At 48.1% G+C, this 21,526-nt stretch overlaps 1 protein-coding gene across 8 annotated transcripts in view; it reads left to right on the top strand.

The window, feature by feature from the left end:
- The window catches only part of SUPT20H (SPT20 homolog, SAGA complex component), a 107,912-nt gene that overhangs the window by 25,786 nt on the left and 60,600 nt on the right, over nt 1-21,526 (top strand). For 7 of the 8 annotated variants that reach the window (XM_073583246.1, XM_073583243.1, XM_073583245.1 and 4 more), the window contains one exon: nt 5,501-5,617. The exons of the other annotated variant lie outside the window; for it this stretch is intronic. In XM_073583246.1, coding sequence (XP_073439347.1) covers nt 5,501-5,617 — 117 coding nt within the window. The remainder of the gene's footprint in view (nt 1-5,500; nt 5,618-21,526) is intronic. 8 annotated transcript variants of the gene reach the window in all.

The raw sequence follows: 21,526 nt of genomic DNA, 5'->3' as shown, positions 1-21,526 counted from the left end.
TACCGATTCCCGCGGCCGAACGCTTCCGAGGGTTCTACTCCAATCTGTTCGTAGTCCCCAAGAAAGGAGGCAGCGTCCGGCCCATACTGGACCTAAAACAACTCAAGTATGTACTGGTTCGTTATTATCGCATGGAGTCCCTTCGGTCAATCATTGCATCCATGGAAAAGGGAGAATATCCCGCCTCCATAGACATACAAGACTCATACTTGCATATACCGATTGCTCCCGCCCATCAGAGATTTCTCAGGTTCGCAATCAACCAGGACCACTACCAGTTCGTGGCTCTCCCGTTCAGACTCGCCACGGCTCCAAGAACGTTTACCAAGATCATGGCAGCCACCATGGACGTTCTACACTCCAGCGGCATAGTAGTCGTTCCATACCTGGATGACCTCATCAAGGCTTCCACCTTCAAGGACTGCGAGGTCAGCGTCTCAATCACAATCGACAGAGTCACCTGGGCTGGCTAGTCAACTTGCAAAAGTCATCTACTGCCCCGAGTCAGTCTCTGACCTTCCTGGGGATGCTATTCGACACCTCCAGGGGTCTGGTGCTCCTTCCCAGGGACAAGGCACTGGCTCTCCGTCTAGGAGTTTGCATATTCCTCCGCAACCCCCCCCCCCCCCCCGATCTCCGGTTTGCCATGAGAGTCCTTGGCAGGATGGCGGCAGCAGCAATGGAGGCGGTACCATTTGCCCAGTTTCACCTCAGGCCTCTTCAACTAGCCATCCTCAAGTCCTGGGACAGGAATCCTTTCTCCCTCGACAGGGAGTTCCGGCTGACATCGGCAACCAGGAGGTCCCTGCACTGGTGGCTCAAGCCAACCTTGCTTGCAATGGGAAAATCTTTTCTCTCTGGATAATGGAAGGTCCTGACCACCGATGCGAGCCTGACAGGTTGGTGTGCAGTGCACCTACATCACAGCACAGGGCAAGTGGTCACCAGTGGAAGCGAGCATGCCCATCAACATCCTGGAAATTCGGGCCATCTTCCTGGCATTGAGAGCCTTTCGTCACTTACTGGCAACCTCTCATATCAGAGTACAGTCGGACAATGCCACGGCGGTGGCATATGTGAACCACCAAGGCGGGACCCGCAGTACCCAGGCGATGAGAGAAGTGGCACATATATTCCACTGGGCGGAAGGCAAGAGGTCGGTACTCTCTGCGGTTCACATTCCGGGTGTGGACAACTGGGAAGCCGACTTTCTCAGCAGACAAGGGATGGACTCAGGGGAGTGGTCCCTCCATCCCGAAATTTTTCGCCAGACCTGCCATCGCTGGGGGACCCCGGACGTCGACCTAATGGCATCCCATCTCAATGCCAAGGTCTCCAATTTCATGGCCAGGACACGCGATCCGCAGTCGCTCGGAGCAGATGCCCTGGTTCAGGACTGGACCCAGTTCCAGCTTCTGTACATTTTTCCACCTCTCCCCCTGATATCCAGAGTCGTGAGGAAGATCAAACAAGAGGGAGTTCCAACCATCCTGATCGCACTGGACTGGCCCAGACGTACATGGTACGCCGACATCGTGCAGCTTACAGCAGACGCCCCCTGGCGTCTCCCCGACCGTCCCGATCTTTTGTCACAAGGCCCGTTCTACCACCAGAACTCAGGGGCTCTCAATTTGACGGCGTGGCCCTTGAGACCTGTGTTCTAACCCTGGCAGGGCTCTCACCGGACGTCATTAGAACCATGATCAGGGCACGGAAGCCAGCCTCCGCCAAGATCTATTACCATACCTGGAGAGCTTTCTTTACTTGGTGCGAATCTCGCGGCCAGATCCCAGTCCCTTATTCCCTCCCAAAGGTACTTGGCTTTCTCCAATCGGGCCTGGACGCCAGGCTATCCCTGGGCTCCCTTAAGAGCCAGGTGTCAGCGCTCTCAGTGCTTTTTCAAAGACACATTGCTAACAAGCTGCAAGTAAGGACTTTTCTCCAGGGGGTTTCCCGATTGGTTCCCCCCTACAGACGTCCACTGGAAATTTGGGACCTCAACCTGGTCCTGACAGCATTGCAGGCACCACCTTTCGAACCTCTTAAGGAAGTCCCACTCCGCCTTCTATCACAGAAGGTGGTCTTTCTGGTGGCAATCGCCTCGCTACGCAGGGTGTCTGAGCTGTCAGCACTCTCCTGCAGACGGCCCTTCCTGGCTTTTCACCAGGACAAAGTGGTTCTCCGTACAGTCCCGTCCTTCCTTCCGAAGGTTGTGTCCAACTTCCATCTCAATGAGGAAATTTCACTGCCATCCCTTTGCCCGGTTCCAGTTCATAGAGTGGAGAAGGTTCTGCATACGCTTGACCTCGTCAGGGCATTGCGTATATATGTGTCTACAGTAGAACTGCACCCTTCCGGAAGTCTGATTCCCTTTTCCTTCTTCCGGAAGGTGTTCGGAAAAGTCTGCCGGCTTCCAAAGCTACCCTTACCACCTTACCAATTCTCCTCTTCCGGCCGGTATCACGGCACACTCTACGCGGGCGGTAGGGGCCTCCTGGGCCATTCGGCACCAGGCTTCGGCACAACAAGTGTGTAAGGCAGCCACTTGGACTAGCCTACACACGTTTACAAAACACTAGAGAATCTGCCTTTCTGAAATCTAACCTTAACATCTGTGAAGACTCAGACGTTAAGGTTAGATTTCAGAAAGGCAGATTTTAAGGGATTCAGAAAGAGAATTGGAGGGATCCAATGGCTGGATATCCTTAAAGACAAAAATGTCCAGGAAGGATGGGAAATCTTGAAAAATGAAACTCTCAAAGCACAGATGTTAACAATTCCGAAAAGAGGGAAGAATAGGAAGCATTTAAGGAAACCAGGATGGATGAACACAGAACTTAAGCACATGCTAAAAAGGAAGAAAAAAATGTTTATAAAACGAAAAGAGGGAGGCATATCTAAAGAAGAATATAATGCTGTCTGCAGAACCTGCAGGGCACAAATCAGATTAGCTAAAGCTGAAAATGAATTGAGGCTCGCAAGAGATGTCAAAAGCAATAATAAAGGATTTTGGGGATATGTCAAAAGTAAAAGAAAAGTCAAAGATGCTATAGGATTTTTACAGGATGAAAATGATGAAATGGTAAGACAGGATGTTGAGAAGGCTGAACCTTTAAATTCCTATTTTGCATCTGTTTTCTCTCAGAAAGGAAATGTAACATCAACTGTTATTCATTGTCCTATTAAGGGAATCGAAGAATCCAGGATATCTATAAACAGAAAGATAGTGAGGAAACACTTAGCTAACCTAAATGAATTCAAGTCTCCAGGTCCAGATGAATTACACCCCAGAGTACTGAAGGAGATAGCAGAAGAAATTTTTGAACCCCTCTCCATAATCTTTGAAAATTCTTGGAGAACAGGAAAAGTGCCAGAAGACTGGAGAAGAGCAAATGTTGTTCCTAGCTTCAAAAAGGGGAAGAACGTGGACCCAGGCAACTATAGGCCGGTGAGTCTGACTTCTATACCAGGAAAGATCTTTGAACAAATTAGTAAACAACATGTATGTCAATACCTGGATAAGAATGAAGTGATTAAACAGAGTCAGCATGGGTTTGTAACTAATAAGTCATGTCAGACTAACTTAATTTCTTTCTATGACAGTATCACTGATTGGGTGGATCAAGGAAATGCTGTAGATATAGTATATCTTGACTTCAGCAAAGCATTTGACAAAGTGTCTCATACAATCCTTATTGAAAAAATGACTAAGTATGGAATGGACAAGGCAACTGTTAGGTGGATTCATAACTGGCTTAGTGATCGGACCCAAAGAGTGGTCGTAAATGGCTGCACATCCAGTTGGAAGAATGTCTCAAGTGGGGTACCACAGGGCTCTGTCCTGGGCCCTGTATTGTTCAACATCTTTATCAATGATTTAGATGAAGGAATTGAGGGTAAACTGATTAAATTTGCTGATGACACAAAGCTAGGAGGGATAGCTAATACTAGAGAAGAGAGAGAGAGAGAGGATTCAAAAAGATTTAAATAAACTGGAGAAGTGGGCAGCAACTAACAGAATGGTTTTTAACAGGGAGAAATGCAAAGTACTACATCTGGGCAATAAAAATGAAAAAAGCATATACAGAATGGGAGGAATAGGGCTAAGTGAAAGCACATGTGAAAAAGACTTGGGTATACTAATAGATCACAGACTGAATATGAGTCAATAGTGTGATGCAGCAGCAAAAAAAGGCAAATGCAATTCTAGGATGTATTAACAGAAGCATACAGTCTAGATCACGTGAAGTCATTATTTCCCTCTACTCCTCTTTGGTCAGACCTCATCTGGAATATTGTGTCCAGTTTTGGGCACCACATTTTAAAAAAGACATCAACAAACTGGAGCAAGTTCAGAAAAGAGCGACCAGAATGGTGACCGGTCTGCAAACCCTGTCTTATGAGGAAAGGTTGCAGGATTTGGGATTGTTTAGTTTGCAAAAGAGAAGACTGAGAGGAGACTTAATAGCTGTCTACAAATATCTAAAGGTCTGTCACATTGTAGAAGGATCAACTTTATTCTCATTTGCACAAGGAAAGACTAGAAGCAATGGGATGAAACTGAATGGGAGAAGACACAGATTAGATATTAGAAAAAACTTTGACAGTTAGTGATCAATGAGTGGAACAGGCTGCCACGAGAAGTGGTGAGCTCTCCTTCAATGGAAGTCTTCAAACAGAGGCTGGACAGACATCTGACTGGGATGATTTAGCGAATCCTGCTTTGAGCAGGGGGTTGGACCAGATGGCCCAGGAGGTCCCTTCCAACTCTATGATTCATACCCAGTCCTCAGCGGACGTGAGCCTGGGTAGACTGGTTCTGCAGGCGGCAGTGCCCCTAGTTTAGGGACCTGTCAGCACAATATTCGTCCATTGCTTCCCACCCAGGGACTGCTTTGGGACATCCCATGGTTCTGTGTCCCCCAATGAGGCAACAGAGTAAAGCAGATTTTTGTGTACTCACCGTAAAATCTCTTTCTCTTAGTCTCTAATTGGGGGACACAGCTCCCACCCTGTTGCCCTTACGGGCCGTTGTTATGGTTCAGTTCTCATATTGTTCTTTGAGCTCGTGCAGGCATGGTGATGTTGTTTCTGTTATGTTCCTCCTAATGCTTTTGCCCAAAACTGGAGAAGGCTGACGCCGTCCAGGGGTGTATACTGCAGAGGAGGAGCCAAAGATAATCTTTTTCAGATTATGCATAGTGTCACCTCCTAGTGGACAGCAGCATAACACCCATGGTTCTGTGTCCCCCAATTAGAGGCTAAGAGAGAGAGATTTTACGGTGAGTTCACAAAAATCTCCTTTTTGAGGCCCCTTAGGAAATGCCGCCCTGGTAAGCACCTAGTATGACACCCCTAATGTCAGGTTTGGCATGAGACGCAATTAGATGCTTGGTTCACAGTATACCGAAGTATGAAAAAGACCAATGGGGTGCAGGTTGGTAAATATATACATATATTAACCTATTTGGAGGTTAAAAATAAAATATTTTCTATGCAGGTAAATATTTTCCACTGTGGGTGTGTAATCGCTGAAGTACGGGACTACAGGCAATCTGGCAACTTAAAATCGCCAACGTATCAAACCAGGCACGTTCTTCTGAGGCCGACCATGCAGGTGAGCATTACATGTGCACAGTGCACATGATCGCTATTAAAGGCAACAGCTTTTCGGATCTCCTATTGTACAGGCTGACCCTTTCATCGTCCCTGGCTGCAGGATGGTAGGACCGGACGTTCATGCATCCACACATGATAGTAATCTAAATGATAAATTAATCATAGAAAAAGATGAGTAGAAATCAGATTTTGTTGACTCATCGGATTAATATGGTTTTCCTGCATAGATGACCAGTGGTAAGTTTACCTATAGTGAAGTTGACTTGTCACCAAGTCAGCCTCGTTTGTAAAGATATTAAAAATTTAATTTCTTAAAGCAGTGGTCCCCAACCTTTTTTGCACCAGGGACCGGCTTCAAGCAAGACCATTCTTCCATGGCCCGGCAGGGCGGGGATGGAGGTGTGACAGGGATGGCGCTTTGGTCATAAGGGGCCGTGGCTATGTACGGGGTTGTAGTTTAGTAGTCAGTGCATACTTATTTAATATAACATTTATAATGTAAAAGTGACTCAACTCACCATAGGTTTTGAATGAGTGGGAGCATCAGGCTTGTTTCGCTGTATCAGTTGAAGCACTGGGCTTGTTTTCCTGCAATGGGATGGTCCCATATTTGACAAATATTCAAAAGGTGTACCACACATATAATCCCCCATGTAAAGAAAGATGGTCTCACACATATAATACTCCCATGTATAGCAAGATGGTCCCACACATGTAATCCACCATATATATGATGGCCCCACACATGTAATCCCATCCTGTATACATGGCTCTGCTCCCATCCTTTATACATGACTCTGCTCCCACCCTCCCATCCTGTATACATGGCTCTTCTCCCACTCTCCCATCCTGTATACATGGCTCTTCTCCCACTCTCCCATCCTGTATACATGGCTCTTCTCCCACTCTCCCATCCTGTATACATGGCTCTGCTCCCACTCTCCCATCCTGTATACATGGCTTTGCTCCCACCCTCCCATCCTGTATACATGGCTCTGCTCCCACCCTCCCATCCTGTATAAATGGCTCTGCTCCCACCCTCCCATCCTGTATACATGGCTCTGCACCCACCCTCCCATCTTGTATACATGGCTCTGCTCCCACCCTCCCATCCTGTATACATGGCTCCGCTCCCACCATCCCACGCTTGTATATATGGCTCCGCAAGCACCCTCCCACCCTTGTATATATTTCTCCGCTCCCACCCTTCCTCCCTTGTATATATGCCTCCGCTCCCACTCGTGTATACATGGCTGTGCTCCCCCATCCTCCCCCATCATACTTACCCTCACGTCGCTGAACTTCCCTGCAACTCGTGGCTTATCAGCTTCTTTCTGTGCGGAGCGGTCACGTGGTACCGCTCATTTAAGGTCATGAATATGGATGCCACGCCTATGGGAGAGGAGTGACGTCCATATTCATGACCTTAAATGAGCGGTACCACGTGACCGCTCGGCGCTGGATGAAGCCGCCGCGCCGACAGGGATGCAGGAACGCAGGAATTGAGGGTGAGTATCCATGACCATGTGGTCTGGAAACTACAGCCCTTTGTGTCCAGCTCCGAGGATCGGCAAGAGCACTGCAATGGCCCGGTCCTGGGCCGCAGACCGGTGGTTGGGGACCCCTGTCACCAGAAAAAACTTTTTTAGCATGCAGATAGAGAGTTAATCTGCAGTTTCATAGCGTTATTAATCTGCCCAGTGCCAACACTTAGCCGAAAATTTAGTATTACTCTGTCGCCTAATTGGACACAGAACCTTGGTGTTATGCTGCTGTCCACTAGGAGGCGACACTATGCATAATCTGAAAAAAGATTAACTTTGGCTCCTCCTCTGCAGTATACACCCCTGGACGGCGTCAGCCTTCTCCAGTTTTTGCTTAGTGTCGCAAGGAGGCACACCTTTTTTCTTCCGTTTTTTTCCTTTTTTCACGGAAATACAGATGAAGAAAAGTGGGTCTCCAGCGAGACTCCCGGCATGGCTCCCTCCTCGGTCCCCTATTAGGGGTACCCGGTTGAGGTTGAGGTGGTTTTTTTCCCCATGTCGCTCCCTCCCCAGTCCCTCGGGTCCTGGTTCGAGGTCGAGACCCCCCCTCCTTCCCCAACACCCTTAAGGGGTCTGGGTTGAGGTCGAGGCGAGGATGAAGACCCCCTGACGGTGACAGACGCACCCTCCCTAATCCCCCGCAGGGGGTATTAGGTTGAGACGCCTCAGGTAGGGTCGGAGATCAGGCAGCATTCCGCAGCTTCCAGGGACCCCAGGCCGGCTGAGGGATCCTGTGGGGGCCGGGGGAGGGTGCGGACTGGATGGCACAGCAGAAACAGGGCTTTTGCTGCGTCCCTGTCTCTGCAGCAGCAGCGGCTCCATAGCCCTTCAGGGGCCCCCCATACAAAAACCGCTACCCCTGCTACCCCCACCGCTATCCAGTCGACCGTTCTGGGGGGGTCTGGTACAAATCCGCCCCCCCCCCGGACTACCGCGCCGCTCTGGAGCCCTCCTGGGCATCAGGCTTCAAATTTAGACCGCGGCTTCGGCCTAGCTGAAGCCGCCGCCTTTTCCCCGCCCCCCGGCCCGCCCCCCGGATGACCAAAATGACACACTGGAGTGTCATAGAAGGGGCGGATTGAGGCAGAAAGGGCGCGTTTTTACACAGCCCAGCGCGCCCTTTTCAGCTCTCCGCCCCCTCCTCCCTCTCCTCAGAGCCCCGGTGGCCATTTTTTCTGGATGAGATCCAGGAGAGAAGCATCACAGCGGTCTCCGGGGGGCACAGAACTTGGATCTGTCGGCGCTGGACCTAGGGGCACACCGGTGGGGTAAGCTCACAGCTGGGTTCTCATTACTCAGCTGTGAATCTATACTTCCTATAAGGCTTTCTGTGGGTTCCCTCTGCGTAGCCACCCCTGTACGATCCCTTATAGCCAGCCTCTGTGCACTATGCCGGGCTCAAGGAAGAGAACCAGGCAGGAATGTTTCTATGCATTCTGCACAGCCTGCAAAGCCACGCTCCCTAGTGGCAGCACGTATCCGCACTGCCGGGTCTGCATCCAGAACTCTGGGTCAGAACCCCAGGGAGTCCCTACTGACGCTTCAGTGTCACAGGCCACGCCGGAATGGGCAACTCAGATGTCTCAGTCTATGTCACAGTCCATAGACAACCTAACTGCTACATTGCTGCAAGCTCTGCAGAGTCGGACCCCGGCTATGGACGGTACACAGCAAACGGACAGCTTGTCTCAGGAACATGCTGCTTCTGACTCTCACAGACGTAAGCGGACTCACAGGTCTCGATCACCTGAGTCGCACTATAGCACAAGGTCGTTCCCCTCTAGGGAGAGACAGCGTCATTCCAGGTCTCCTGGGCAGTCCCCTGCCACAGACAGACAGTGCAATTTACCACAGGGATCCCCCACCACAGAAGACCCCCGCCCCAGGTCGCCCTCCAGGGATCACCTTAGTGAGGCACAGGATTCGGAGGGCATCTGTGACTCCGACTCAGATAATGAAACGGTCAGGTCCGTGGTACCTTCTCCCCCTAGCAATACAGCGCTAGTTGAGGACATAATTTCTTCTATTCATCGGGTGCTAAAAATTCCAGAGTCGCCCCCGGAAGTCCCAAAACATAGGATTTGCTTCGAAAGTGTTCAAAAACCACCTAAGGTCTTCCCTAATCACGATGAGTTTGAGAAAATACTTACCAAACAGTTTGCGCAGCCTGACAAAAAATTCGCTAATCGCAAATATCTGGAAGCGAAGTACCCTTTCCCACAGGAAGACACCAAACAATGGGCAGATCCACCTGAAGTGGACCCTCCGGTTTCTAGGCTAGCAGCGCAGACTTTACTCTCTCTGCCGGATAGCTCAACCCTCAGGGACGCAGCAGACCGGCAAGTAGAACGAATGGCTCGTTCTATTTTCGAAGCGGCAGGCGCCTCTCTGGGCCCTGCGTTTGCTTCAGTTTGGGCAGCCAAGGCCATCCTAGCTTGGGCCAAAAGACTACAGGAGGGTCTTCAGGCTTCAAATCCTGAACTCTCGGACCAAGCGGTCCAGATGGCAGTGGTAGCAGACTACATGATTCATGCAGCCCTGGATTCCGCCAGAGGTGTAGCGGGAATAGCATCAAACGCCATCACGATCCGACGCATCCTCTGGCTGCGAGAATGGAAAGCGGATGCGGCCTCAAAGAAGTCCCTCACGCGACTTCCGTATTCTACTGGTAGACTTTTCGGCGAAAAGTTGGACACCATGATAGCCAATGCCACTGGGGGTAAGAGTACCTCTCTCCCTCAACTAAAACCGAAACGCACGTTCAAACGAAGAAACCAGACGCGATTCCGATCCTTTCGGAATTCCTCGGGCTGGTCCGTTTCGCGCCCAGTGCAAAACCGCAACCGTTCTCCACGCAGAGACAACCCACGGACGCAGCAGCGACCGGACAGGGCTTGGCAGTCGAAAGCAGGCCAAGCGAAACCCAAGGGAGGAAAACCTCAGAACTTCACTTCATCATGACTCGAGACCTCCGGAAGACACCCCACCAGTAGGCGGCCGACTTTTACTCTTTCAGCAAGTCTGGCTGCCTATTACAGAAGACAGGTGGGTCAGGGAAATAGTGTCTTCCGGATACAAGATAGAGTTCACTTCCGTTCCACCGAACCGGTTCTTCCTTTCTGTTCCTCCAACACCACCAGAAAAGGCTCGTGTCTTCCACCAAGCGGTTTCCTCTCTCCTTCAATCAGGAGTTGTGGTGCCGGTTCCCGCGAACGAGAGATTCCGAGGATTCTACTCAAATTTGTTTGTAGTCCCCAAGAAAGGAGGCGGCGTCCGACCCATACTGGACCTAAAACAGCTCAACAATTACGTACGGGTCCGTCATTTCCGCATGGAGTCCCTCCGGTCCATCGTTGCATCCATGGAGCAGGGAGAATTCCTCGCCTCCATAGACATACAGGATGCGTATCTCCACATACCAATTGCTCCCGCCCACCAAAGGTTTCTCAGGTTCGCGGTCAACCAAAACCACTACCAGTTTGTCGCCCTTCCGTTCGGACTCGCCACGGCTCCAAGAACGTTCACCAAAGTCATGGCGGCCACCATGGACGTCCTGCACTCAAGAGGCATTCTAGTCGTCCCGTACCTGGACGACCTCCTCGTCAAGTCTCCCACTTTCAAAGACTGCGAGGTCAGTGTCTCAATCACTCTAGACACTCTGAGTCGCCTGGGATGGCTAGTCAACCTACTGAAATCGTCGACCATCCCAACTCGGACTCTAACATTCCTGGGAATGGTATTCGACACCACCAGGAGCCTGGTGCTCCTTCCCAAGGACAAGACACTGGCCATCCGTCTGGGAGTTCGTACACTCCTTCGCAGTCCTCCTCGATCTCTCCGGTTTGCCATGAGAATCCTCGGCAGGATGGCAGCAGCAATAGAGGCAGTGCCATTTGCCCAGTTTCACCTCAGGGTCCTTCAGCTAGCCATACTCAGATCTTGGGACAGGAACCCCTTCTCCCTCGACAGGGAGTTCAGGTTGACGTCATCGACCAGGAGGTCCCTGCACTGGTGGCTCAAACCAACCTCGCTTACACGAGGGAAGCCATTCCTCTCAGGACAATGGAAGATCCTGACTACCGATGCAAGCCTGACAGGCTGGGGGGCGGTACACCTACATCACAGGGCACAGGGCAAGTGGTCACCGAGGGAAGTGACATTGCCCATCAATGTTCTGGAAATCAGGGCCATTCTCTTGGCACTGAGAGCCTTTCATCACTTGCTTGCAGCCTCGCACATACGGATACAGTCGGACAATGCCACGGCTGTGGCATACGTGAATCACCAAGGCGGGACCCGCAGCGCCCAGGCAATGAGAGAAGTGGCTCATATCCTCCGCTGGGCGGAAGACACAAGGTCGGTTCTTTCTGCGGTACACATTCCGGGTGTAGAAAACTGGGAAGCCGACTTCCTCAGCAGGCAAGGAATGGACTCGGGGGAGTGGTCTCTCCATCCCGAGATTTTTTACCAGATCTGTCAACGATGGGGAACCCCCGGATGTGGACCTAATGGCATCCCATCTCAATGCCAAGGTTCCCAATTTCATGGCCAGGACACACGACCCGCGGTCGCTCGGAGCGGATGCCCTGGTCCAGGACTGGTCCCAGTTCCGACTCCTGTACATTTTTCCACCCCTCCCCCTAATAGCCAGGGTCGTGAGGAAGGTCAAGCAAGAGGGAGTTCCGACCATCCTCATCGCGCCAGACTGGCCCAGACGTACTTGGTACGCCGACATCGTCCAACTTACGGCAGACGCCCCCTGGCGTCTACCCGATCGCCACGACCTTCTGTCTCAAGGTCCGTTCTTCCACCAGAATTCAGGGGCCCTCAATTTGACGGCATGGCCCTTGAAACCTGGATTCTAACCCAGGCAGGTTTTTCACCGGCAGTCATTGCAACTATGATCAGGGCAAGGAAGCCTGCCTCTGCCAAGCTCTATTATCGTACCTGGAGAGCCTTCTTTTCTTGGTGCGAATCTCATGGGCAAGTCCCACTCCCTTATTACCTCCCGAAGGTACTAGGTTTTCTTCAATTGGGCCTAGATGCCAAGCTATCCTTAAGTTCGCTTAAGAGTCAGGTGTCGGCGCTTTCAGTCCTTTTTCAAAAGCGCATTGCTATTAAACCGCAAGTAAGGACTTTCATCCAGGGAGTTTCCCGATTGGTTCCTCCCTACAAACGTCCGATGGATACGTGGGACCTCAATCTGGTCCTGACAGCATTGCAAGCTCCACCCTTCGAACCTCTTAGAGAAGTTCCACTCTCCATTCTGTCTCAGAAAGTGGTTTTTCTAGTGGCTATCACCTCGTTACGCAGAGTGTCGGAATTGTCAGCACTTTCCTGCAGACGACCTTTCCTAGCCTTTCACCAGGACAAGGTGGTTCTCCGCACGGTACCATCCTTCCTTCCGAAGGTTGTGTCCAACTTTCACCTTAACGAAGAGATTTCACTGCCTTCCCTTTGCCCGGTTCCGGTACATAGAGTGGAGAAGGCTCTGCATACGCTTGACCTAGTCAGGGCATTGCGGATTTACGTGTCCAGGACTGCACCTTTCCGGAAATCCGATTCCCTCTTCATTCTTACGGAAGGTAGTCGCAAGGGGTTGCCGGCTTCCAAGGCTACCCTTGCCAGGTGGATCAAGTCCACCATACATGAGGCCTACCGACTTAACAGTTCCCCTCTTCCGGCCGGTATCACGGCACACTCTACACGGGCAGTAGGGGCCTCCTGGGCCATTCGGCATCAGGCTTCGGCACAACAAGTGTGCAAGGCGGCCACTTGGACTAGCCTACACACGTTTACGAAACACTACAGTGTTCATACCCAGTCCTCAGCGGATGCGAGCCTGGGTAGACTGGTTCTGCAGGCGGCAGTACCCCAAGTCTAGGGGACTGTCGGCACAATATTCGTCCACTGCTTCCCACCCAGGGACTGCTTTGGGACGTCCCAAGGTTCTGTGTCCCCCAATTAGGCGACAGAGTAAAGGAGATTTTTGTGTACTCACCGTAAAATCTCTTTCTCTTAGCCTTTAATTGGGGGACACAGCTCCCACCCTGTTGCCCTTACGGGCCGTTGTTTCCTGTTGAGTTCTCATATTGTTCTTGAGCTCGTACATAGTAGCCTTCTTACAGGCATGGTTATGTTATTTGGTTACGTTCCTCCTTATGCTTTGGCACAAAACTGGAGAAGGCTGACGCCGTCCAGGGGTGTATACTGCAGAGGAGGAGCCAAAGTTAATCTTTTTTCAGATTATGCATAGTGTCGCCTCCTAGTGGACAGCAGCATAACACCAAGGTTCTGTGTCCCCCAATTAAAGGCTAAGAGAAAGATTTTACGGTGAGTACACAAAAATCTCCTTTTTTTTTTTCTCCCTGCAGTGTTCCGATTTCAGTGATGGGGACGGCGCAGTCACCACTCTGAGAATACAGAGCGTTGCTGTAACTGCGCCCCCGGCCCTCACTGATGCTCGCTCTGCATTGGAGCCGGCTGTCAGTCAGGGTCAGGGGCGCAGTTACAGCTGCCACTCTATATTCTCTGAGCAGTGACTGAACTGGCACCGCCCCTTGAATGAAACCGGAATGCTGCTCAGGAGAATAAGAGAATAAAGTTAATTCCCCCCCCCCTTCGGCGTTCGGCTAAGTGCGGGCGCTGGGCAGATTAATAACGCTATTAGCCTGCAGACTAACCCCATATTTGCACGTTAGTGGTGTTTTTTTTTCTGGTGACCTGTTTAAGACCAGACCACTTCACCCCCACCCTTGTTCCTGACCAGGCACATTTTCAGTATATAGAATTATTTTTATACACTCTTCTCTTATTAATTTTTTATTTTATTTGCCGATTTCTAGTAATACCCATGGGAAAGCAAAGGATTTTTCTTTATAATATAATTACTGGGGTCACTGAAACTTATTTGAAAACTTGTTCCCCTAAAAATTAATTTTATATATCGCACACATGTTTTGGAGGGGGTTTTGGTTTCAACAGGGAAAGAGCTAGTAACAGTTTTTTTTTTTTCTTTTCACATATTGTTCCCCTCCCCAGATCATAAGACCTACATTTTTAGGGGACTTCTCAATTATTTATTTTACCTGATTTCCCCTGCATATTTTCCCCAGTTACAGGAGACATTCATCTTCCAGGCTGTATAGCAAAGGTGATCTGGTTTTCTTGGGACTCAGCAGCTTATGCTTCTTCCCTACACCCAGCCATCATATGACCTCTGGGTCCTGAGGAGGAAGCACTGTAAACTCTTTCTATATGCTATGTATACAGCGCTTGGGAAAGCAATGACAGTAATAAACCATCTCTGCCTTCTCTATAAGGAGTATGGCTTTGTCTAGCAGTCATTGCCTCCAGTGGATAACACAGGTCAACGAAAAAAAATTTTTTTTCTGGTGTCCAAAATATTTTAATGAATTTGGGGTATTTTTGGGGTGCTGATTCTGAATATGTCATCAGTTTTGCCAGATTGGCTCAAGTTTTTGAGATTTTTGGTATCTTATTTATAGCACTTGTTGGTAAATGCGACGCATCATCTCATTAATTTCTTTGGATTAGTACTTGAACTGAGCAGTTCTCAATATAGTTTTGTGTTAATTAGTGTTCTAAAAGTTTGTTCATAGCTTGATTTTTGCACTAACTTTATGTTGTTGTCTGTTTTCCAGTGAAAAGCATGAACTCATCATGAAGAAGTTGTCTTAACGATCCAGACTCATTCTGTTACATTTGTGGTGAATATACACTGCCAAAACATAGAAGAAACATAACACACTTCGTAAAAAAAGTGTATTTTGCCTATTTTGGGGTTATGCTTGGGGACCAAGACAAGTTTTGGGCACCACACATAGTGTGCAAAGCATGTATCGAATTATTACGAAAATGGAGCAAAGGACAAAGAAAAAGCTTCAAATTTGGTGTTCCAATGGTGTGGAGAGAGCCAAAAAATCATCATGATGACTGTTATTTCTGTGCAGTGCAAGTGCAAGGATTCAATAAGCATAAGAAACAAAAATGGGAGTAACATGGAATCTGCAAGAAGGCCTGTCCCTCATTGTGAAGATGTGCCTGTACCTGTGTTTACCATAAATAACAGTCATCATGATGATTTTTTGGCTCTCTCCACACCATTGGAACACCAAATTTGAAGCTTTTTCTTTGTCCTTTGCTCCATTTTCGTAATAATTCGATACATGCTTTGCACACTATGTGTGGTGCCCAAAACTTGTCTTGGTCCCCAAGCATAACCCCAAAATAGGCAAAATACACTTTTTTTACGAAGTGTGTTATGTTTCTTCTATGTTTTGGCAGTGTATATTCACCACAAATGTAACAGAATGAGTCTGGATCGTTAAGACAACTTCTTCATGATGAGTTCATGCTTTTCACTGGAAAACAGACAACAACATAAAGTTAGTGCAAAAATCAAGCTATGAACAAACTTTTAGAACACTAATTAACACAAAACTATATTGAGAACTGCTCAGTTCAAGTACTAATCCAAAGAAATTAATGAGATGATGCGTCGCATTTACCAACAAGTGCTATAAATAAGATACCAAAAATCTCAAAAACTTGAGCCAATCTGGCAAAACTGATGACATATTCAGAATCAGCACCCCAAAAATACCCTAAATTCGATGAAATATCTTTGGCACCAAAAATGCTGTTGACCAGTGTAATTGATTATTTGTTATTCCCAGAATACCCCTTTTATGTCTAGTCAAAAGCTCATACAGATGTATTTTCTGTGTAGTTTGCATTGTGCCTTTATAGACTTTAATAAAATGATTTCTCTCTCGCTTCATTGGGGGACACAGGAAACCATGGAGTGTATGCTGCTGACACCATGCACAAAAAAGTTAGCTCCTCCTCTGCAGTGTACACCCCACCGTCTGGCACTAGGTTAATCAGTTTTAGCTTGGTGTCAATCGGCGGTACGAGCTCCCTCCTCCCTCATTCCAAACCTCGCCTGCTTCCTCTGAAGCGTTGGTTTCAGTCCTTTCGGCCCTTTTGCCGTTTCTCTGCGTCGGAGGATTTTTCTCACCAAGAGAGGCTACAGGCTCACCAGGATAGAAAAAGGGCTTCCTTTAACCCACCCCATCCTGGCAGATCTTCCTCTGCATGGCTTATCTCCAGATTCCAGGGAAACTCCCAGGCTGGGCTGCAGTCTCCGGTTTTTCAGAGATGTCTGGCTCGCCTTGGTAGAGGACGTATGGGTCAGGTAGGTTGTATCCTCAGGATACAAAATAAAATTTGTTTCGCGTTCCTGAGATCGATTCTTCGAATCTCATTCCAGTGCTCCATAGACATCTAAGATGACTACCTCCATGTCCCTATTTTTCCAGGGCATCAAAGATTCGTACGATATGCGGCAGAACTGCCGTTCGGGCTTGCAATTGCTCCCAGGGTTTTCACAAAGATCATGGCAGCGTTAATGGCCATTTTGCGGATCAGAGGTCTAGTTCTCCTCCCGTACCCTGATGACATCCTCATCTAGGCTCCATCTTCTTATCAGGCCCAGGAAAGTTTGTTTTCTCTCTGAATCGTCCGGATCGGCTCTCTTCCCAAGTCAAACGATCTCTCAGTTGGTGAATGTCATCCCCTCTCATCTTCCAGGGTCGGTGCTTTCTTCTCGTTCACTGCAGGTGGTGACGATGGATGCCAGCCTTCTTGGCTGTGGTGCGGTCTTTCGCCACCTGACTGTCCAGGCTCGTTGGTCAGCAGAGGAATCCTTGAGATATGGGCCATTCTTCTGTCCCTGCGCCACTGGGGAAAGGCTTCTCGGGGATCTGCCATTCCGAGTTCAAACTGACAATGCCACGGCGGTGGCATATGTCAATCACCAGGGAGGAACTCCGAGTCCTTTGGCAATGGCCGAGGTATCCAAGATTCTCCTCTGGTCAGAGGCGACGGTTCCGGTGATTTCTACAGTACATATCCCCGGCGTGGACATTTGGGTCGTCGACTTTCTCATCTGCGAGGGTCTCGCGGCGGGAGAGTGATCTCTGCTTCAGGAAGTTTTCCATCAAATTTGCCTTCGATGGGGTACTCCGGATGTGAACCTCATGGCGTCCTGGCTGAACAGGAAGTTTCCACGGTTCGTTTCCAGGGCCAGCGATCCTCTCGCAGTGGGCGCAGATGCTCTGGCAGTATCCTGGTCACAGTTTGCCCTTCCCTATCTGTTTCCTCCCCTCCCCCTTCTTCCAAGGCTGTTGAAAAATATCAAGGCGGAAGGGATGCCAGTCATTCTGTTTGCATCGGATTGGCCCAGGAGGTCTTTGTTTGCATAGCTCATCAATCTTCTCGCGGACACCCCTGGAGGCTTCCGGACAGACTGGATCTTTTGTCCCAAAGATCGATCTGCCACCTGAATTCTCGGTCGCTCGATTTAATGGCGTGACTGGACTTTTGAAACCGTGGTTCTGAAAACGTCCGGGTTTTCAGATCGGGTGATTCAGACCATGATCCAGACTAGAAAGCCGTTGTCGTCCCGGGTCTATTATCGAACCTGGAAAGCCTATTTCAGCTGGTGTGACTCTAATCACACCCCGCCTATGCCCTTTTGCTCTCCCTTCCATTCTGTCATTTCTCAAGGCGGGACTTGACGCTGCTCTGGCTCTTAGTTTGTTAAAGGGCCAGGTGTCAGCGCTTCCTGTTCTTTTTCATCCTGTTCTCAGTTTAGAACTTTCCTCCAAGGAGTAGCGCATGCTGCTCCCCTGTACCGGACACCCGTGGACCCCTGGGACTTCAATTTGGTCCTGGAGACTCTTAGGAGTTCTCCTTTTGAACCTCTCCAAGAGGTCTCTCTGACCTTTCTGTCTTGGAAGGTGGTGCTTCCTGTGGCCATCACCTCCATTAGACGCGTCTTAGAATTGACAACTCTTTCCTGTCGCCCCCCTTCATTGTTCTCCACCAGGACAAGGTGGTTTTGCGGCCTCTACATTTTTTCCTTCCCAAGGTGGTGTCCGCTTCTCACCTAAATGAGGATATTGTCCTCCCTTCCTTTTGCCCAGCTCCGACTCATCCTTTGGAGAGTTCACTGAACAGGTTAGACCTGGTCAGAGTGGTGTGAGTCTATTTGGCTAGGAAAGCCTCTTTTAGGAAGACAGACTCTCTCTTTGTCATTCCAGAGGGTGTGCATAGAGGCCAGCCTCCAAGGCTACGACTGCTTGCTGGATCTGGACCTAGGATTAAGGCACACTCTACCCGGGCAGTGAGCGCCTCCTGGGCGGTACACCATGGGGCATCTGCCCTACAACTCTGCAGAGCGGCAACCTGGTCTTCCATCCACACATTCACAAAATTTAACAGGGTCCATACCTACGCTTTGTCGGACGCTAGCTTAGGTAGAAGGATCTTGCAGGCGGTAGTGGTGAGATCTCCAACCTGAACGGAGTTTCTGCTGTTCCCTCCCCTAGGGACTGTTTTCGGACATCCCATAGTTTCCTGTGTCCCCCAATGAAGCAATAGAGAAAACAGGATTTTTCGTTACCGTAAAATCTGTTTCTCAGATCCTTCGAGGGGGACACAGCACCCTCCCATGTTTATCATCTCTACTTACTGTGTTTATATTGTTACAGTTTGAGCTGTGTTTCTTTCTTTTAATTGTTGGTACTCCTAGTGAGAAATCAGTAACTGATAACCTAGTGCCAGTCGATGGGGTGTACACTGCAGAGGAAGAGCTAACTTTTTTTGTGCATAGTGTCAGCCTCCTAGTGGCAGCAGCATACACCCCATGGTTTCCTGTGGCCTCCAATGAAGGCTCTGAGAAACAGATTTTACGGTGAGCAACCAAAAATCCTGTTTTAAGAAGTGTTTTCTATTACTCTCCCTTTTTTCTTCCGTCCAATGGGAAACCTAATATCAGCAAATTGATGTATTTTTATTAGAAACAGTGAGCCTCTAATCAATTTCCTGCCTGACTCTTCAGGCGTGAAGTTCTCGGAAACCAGTATGAACACTACCATATTTTTTTCATCAGTGGTGACTGTAGCTGTACATTAGTCCATAAGTTCATGTATCTTGGAATGTAAGATCTACTTGTGTAATCCATTTAACTTCTATTCTTTCGGTACGGGAGCAGGCATTGAAGGATGGTGCCAATATTTTAAAATGAAAATTTCTCCTTAGTATGGATTTTTTTGTTTTCAGTAGGGATGTTAAGGCCCTGAGGAAAGTTCCAGGCAATGTGTGATTTACTGCCCTGAAGCTGGTTGTGGAAGGGAAGAAAGTGATCCATTGTGTGAACGTACAGATATATTAATGTTAGTTGTGAGGGGAGGTGGGAAAAGTCCTAATTATATTCCACTAGTGAAAGGTTTGCCCACATAGCGATATACAACTTTATTTTTTTTCTTCCCCTGTAGACCTTTTTTTTTTTTTTTTTTTGCATTGACTCTATGGCACCCGTTGAACAACATTATCTTTTTTTCTTTGGATGACCCTTTTTGGTTGTAGGACACCTTCAGTTCATTATAGATCTATTTCACGCATTCACAATGTATAAAATGGTGCTGGCACCCAACGCTATACTCAACAGGACACTTCAGGTCTTCGTGCTCTCGATTGGTGGGGTTTCCAGTAGTGAACGTGCTCAGCTAAGCATTGTTACGTGAGAAGTGTCTTCGGCGTGCTCGAGTAATGTATTTTTGAGCCGTCGCGGCTGCATGTCTTATGGCTGTTCGACGGCTGCAACACATTCAGGGATTGTCTAACAAACAGGCACTCCCTCCAGGTGTTGCAGCTGTTGAACAGCTGTGAGACATGCAGCCGCGGGGACTCGAAAACATTATTCGAGCACTCCGAAGACACTCGGTTAGCACTCGAGCATGCTCAGATAACACCTTATCCCAGCACGTTGGCTCATCACTAGTTTCCAGAAATCAGAAATTAATTACCTGTCCTGTAATTAAAATTATACAGCCCCTTTAACTTTGAATTCCTTATTGTATATCTAATAATGTATTTTCTAATGCAATCCCATTAACCTCTTAAGGGCACAGCCAATTTTCATTGTGGCGATTTTCATGTTTTGTTTTGTTTTTTATGGCATTCATTGTATGGTAAGAGACTGGGCAAGCTGATTTTCTGTCAGTACGATTATGCCAATACCAAACATTTATGTTATATTGGGATTTGTGGTTTTTTTTTTTTTGCCACAAAAATAATATTCGGAACTAAACAATAATCAAAACCTAAACTACCGTAAATGTATTTATTTTAATTTTTTTTGTAGCTATGCTATCGACTTTTTATTGCTAGCATTCTGGGGCATAATAAGTCTACTGTAATCAGTGGCAATCAGCACTGGCATTTATACAAATCGTAGCATTACGAAAAATGCCCTCTCTCCTGGGGGTCGTGTGCTGGCATCCTGATGCCAAAATATTGATAGCGGTTATGTGTTTGTTCTTTGGAGGGAAAATCCTATTAGCCTTTTATTTTTTTTTTCTTATAGAATGGATTAGTAATTATAATGCATTTTGGAAATGTTAAAGGTTTTCCAGATCAGGACAAAACTTCATCAAGCAATGTAGTATGCTAAATTATAACTGTTAGCCAGTGTTGAAGTCCAGGTGCGGAGCATATTCAACAACATATTGAAATCCAAGGAAATGCAATAGCTCCTTACTAAATAATGGACCCATTCCTAGGTTCAAAATAGAATTGGATCTGAACCCAAAATCACAAAAATCTGACAATCTTTATTAAATAAGACATACAAAACATACAAGTTAAAAAGTGGGAAACCTTCTTCCAGGAGAAGGCTGAACACCGAAACGTGCGTTGGGGCTGGCTTCATCACCCACAGGAGGTAAAGTTCATTTTTGCACTGCAGGTACCATTTGCATAGGTCCGGTGATCTTTTTGAGGTTGAACTTTGTGGTCTTGGGGACACTTTCTCGCTGCTACTTGGCACTGAGAAGCAAATTTTGGGGTTTTGTTTTTGGATATGTGCAAAACCTCTTACTATTAGGGATGTGGGTGGTGGTGCCTCTTTTTGGGTTTCCCACTTTAAACTTGTATGTTTTGTATGTCTTATTTAATAAAGATTGTCATATTTTTGTGATTTGGGGTTCATATTTCTTCTTTTTTTCAGTTATATTAAATTATAACTGTGTAATATTTACACTGTCAGGATTCCTCAATGTTCTCCTGTCATTTTTCATCATGACGACAGTCCTATACGATTTGCATAGTTGCAGTCGTGGACCAATTTAGCTCGTCTTCCCACTTTTATTCTCTGTTCATCAATAGAAGAGGGAGGAGAAGCAGCTTTCTGGCATGTGACTGCTAATAGTGAGAACATTGCACGCTGTTATGATTCGGCTTGCAACAGTGCTTGCCAAAATTTTGCCCTGGTT

The sequence above is a fragment of the Dendrobates tinctorius genome, unplaced genomic scaffold (genome assembly GCF_039654945.1).
Source record: "Dendrobates tinctorius isolate UK_male_01 unplaced genomic scaffold, ASM3965494v1 ptg000075l, whole genome shotgun sequence".
Classification (NCBI taxonomy): domain Eukaryota; kingdom Metazoa; phylum Chordata; class Amphibia; order Anura; family Dendrobatidae; genus Dendrobates; species Dendrobates tinctorius.
The sequence above is the reverse complement of the archived record's forward strand: the minus strand, read 5'-3'. Positions and strand labels throughout refer to the sequence as shown.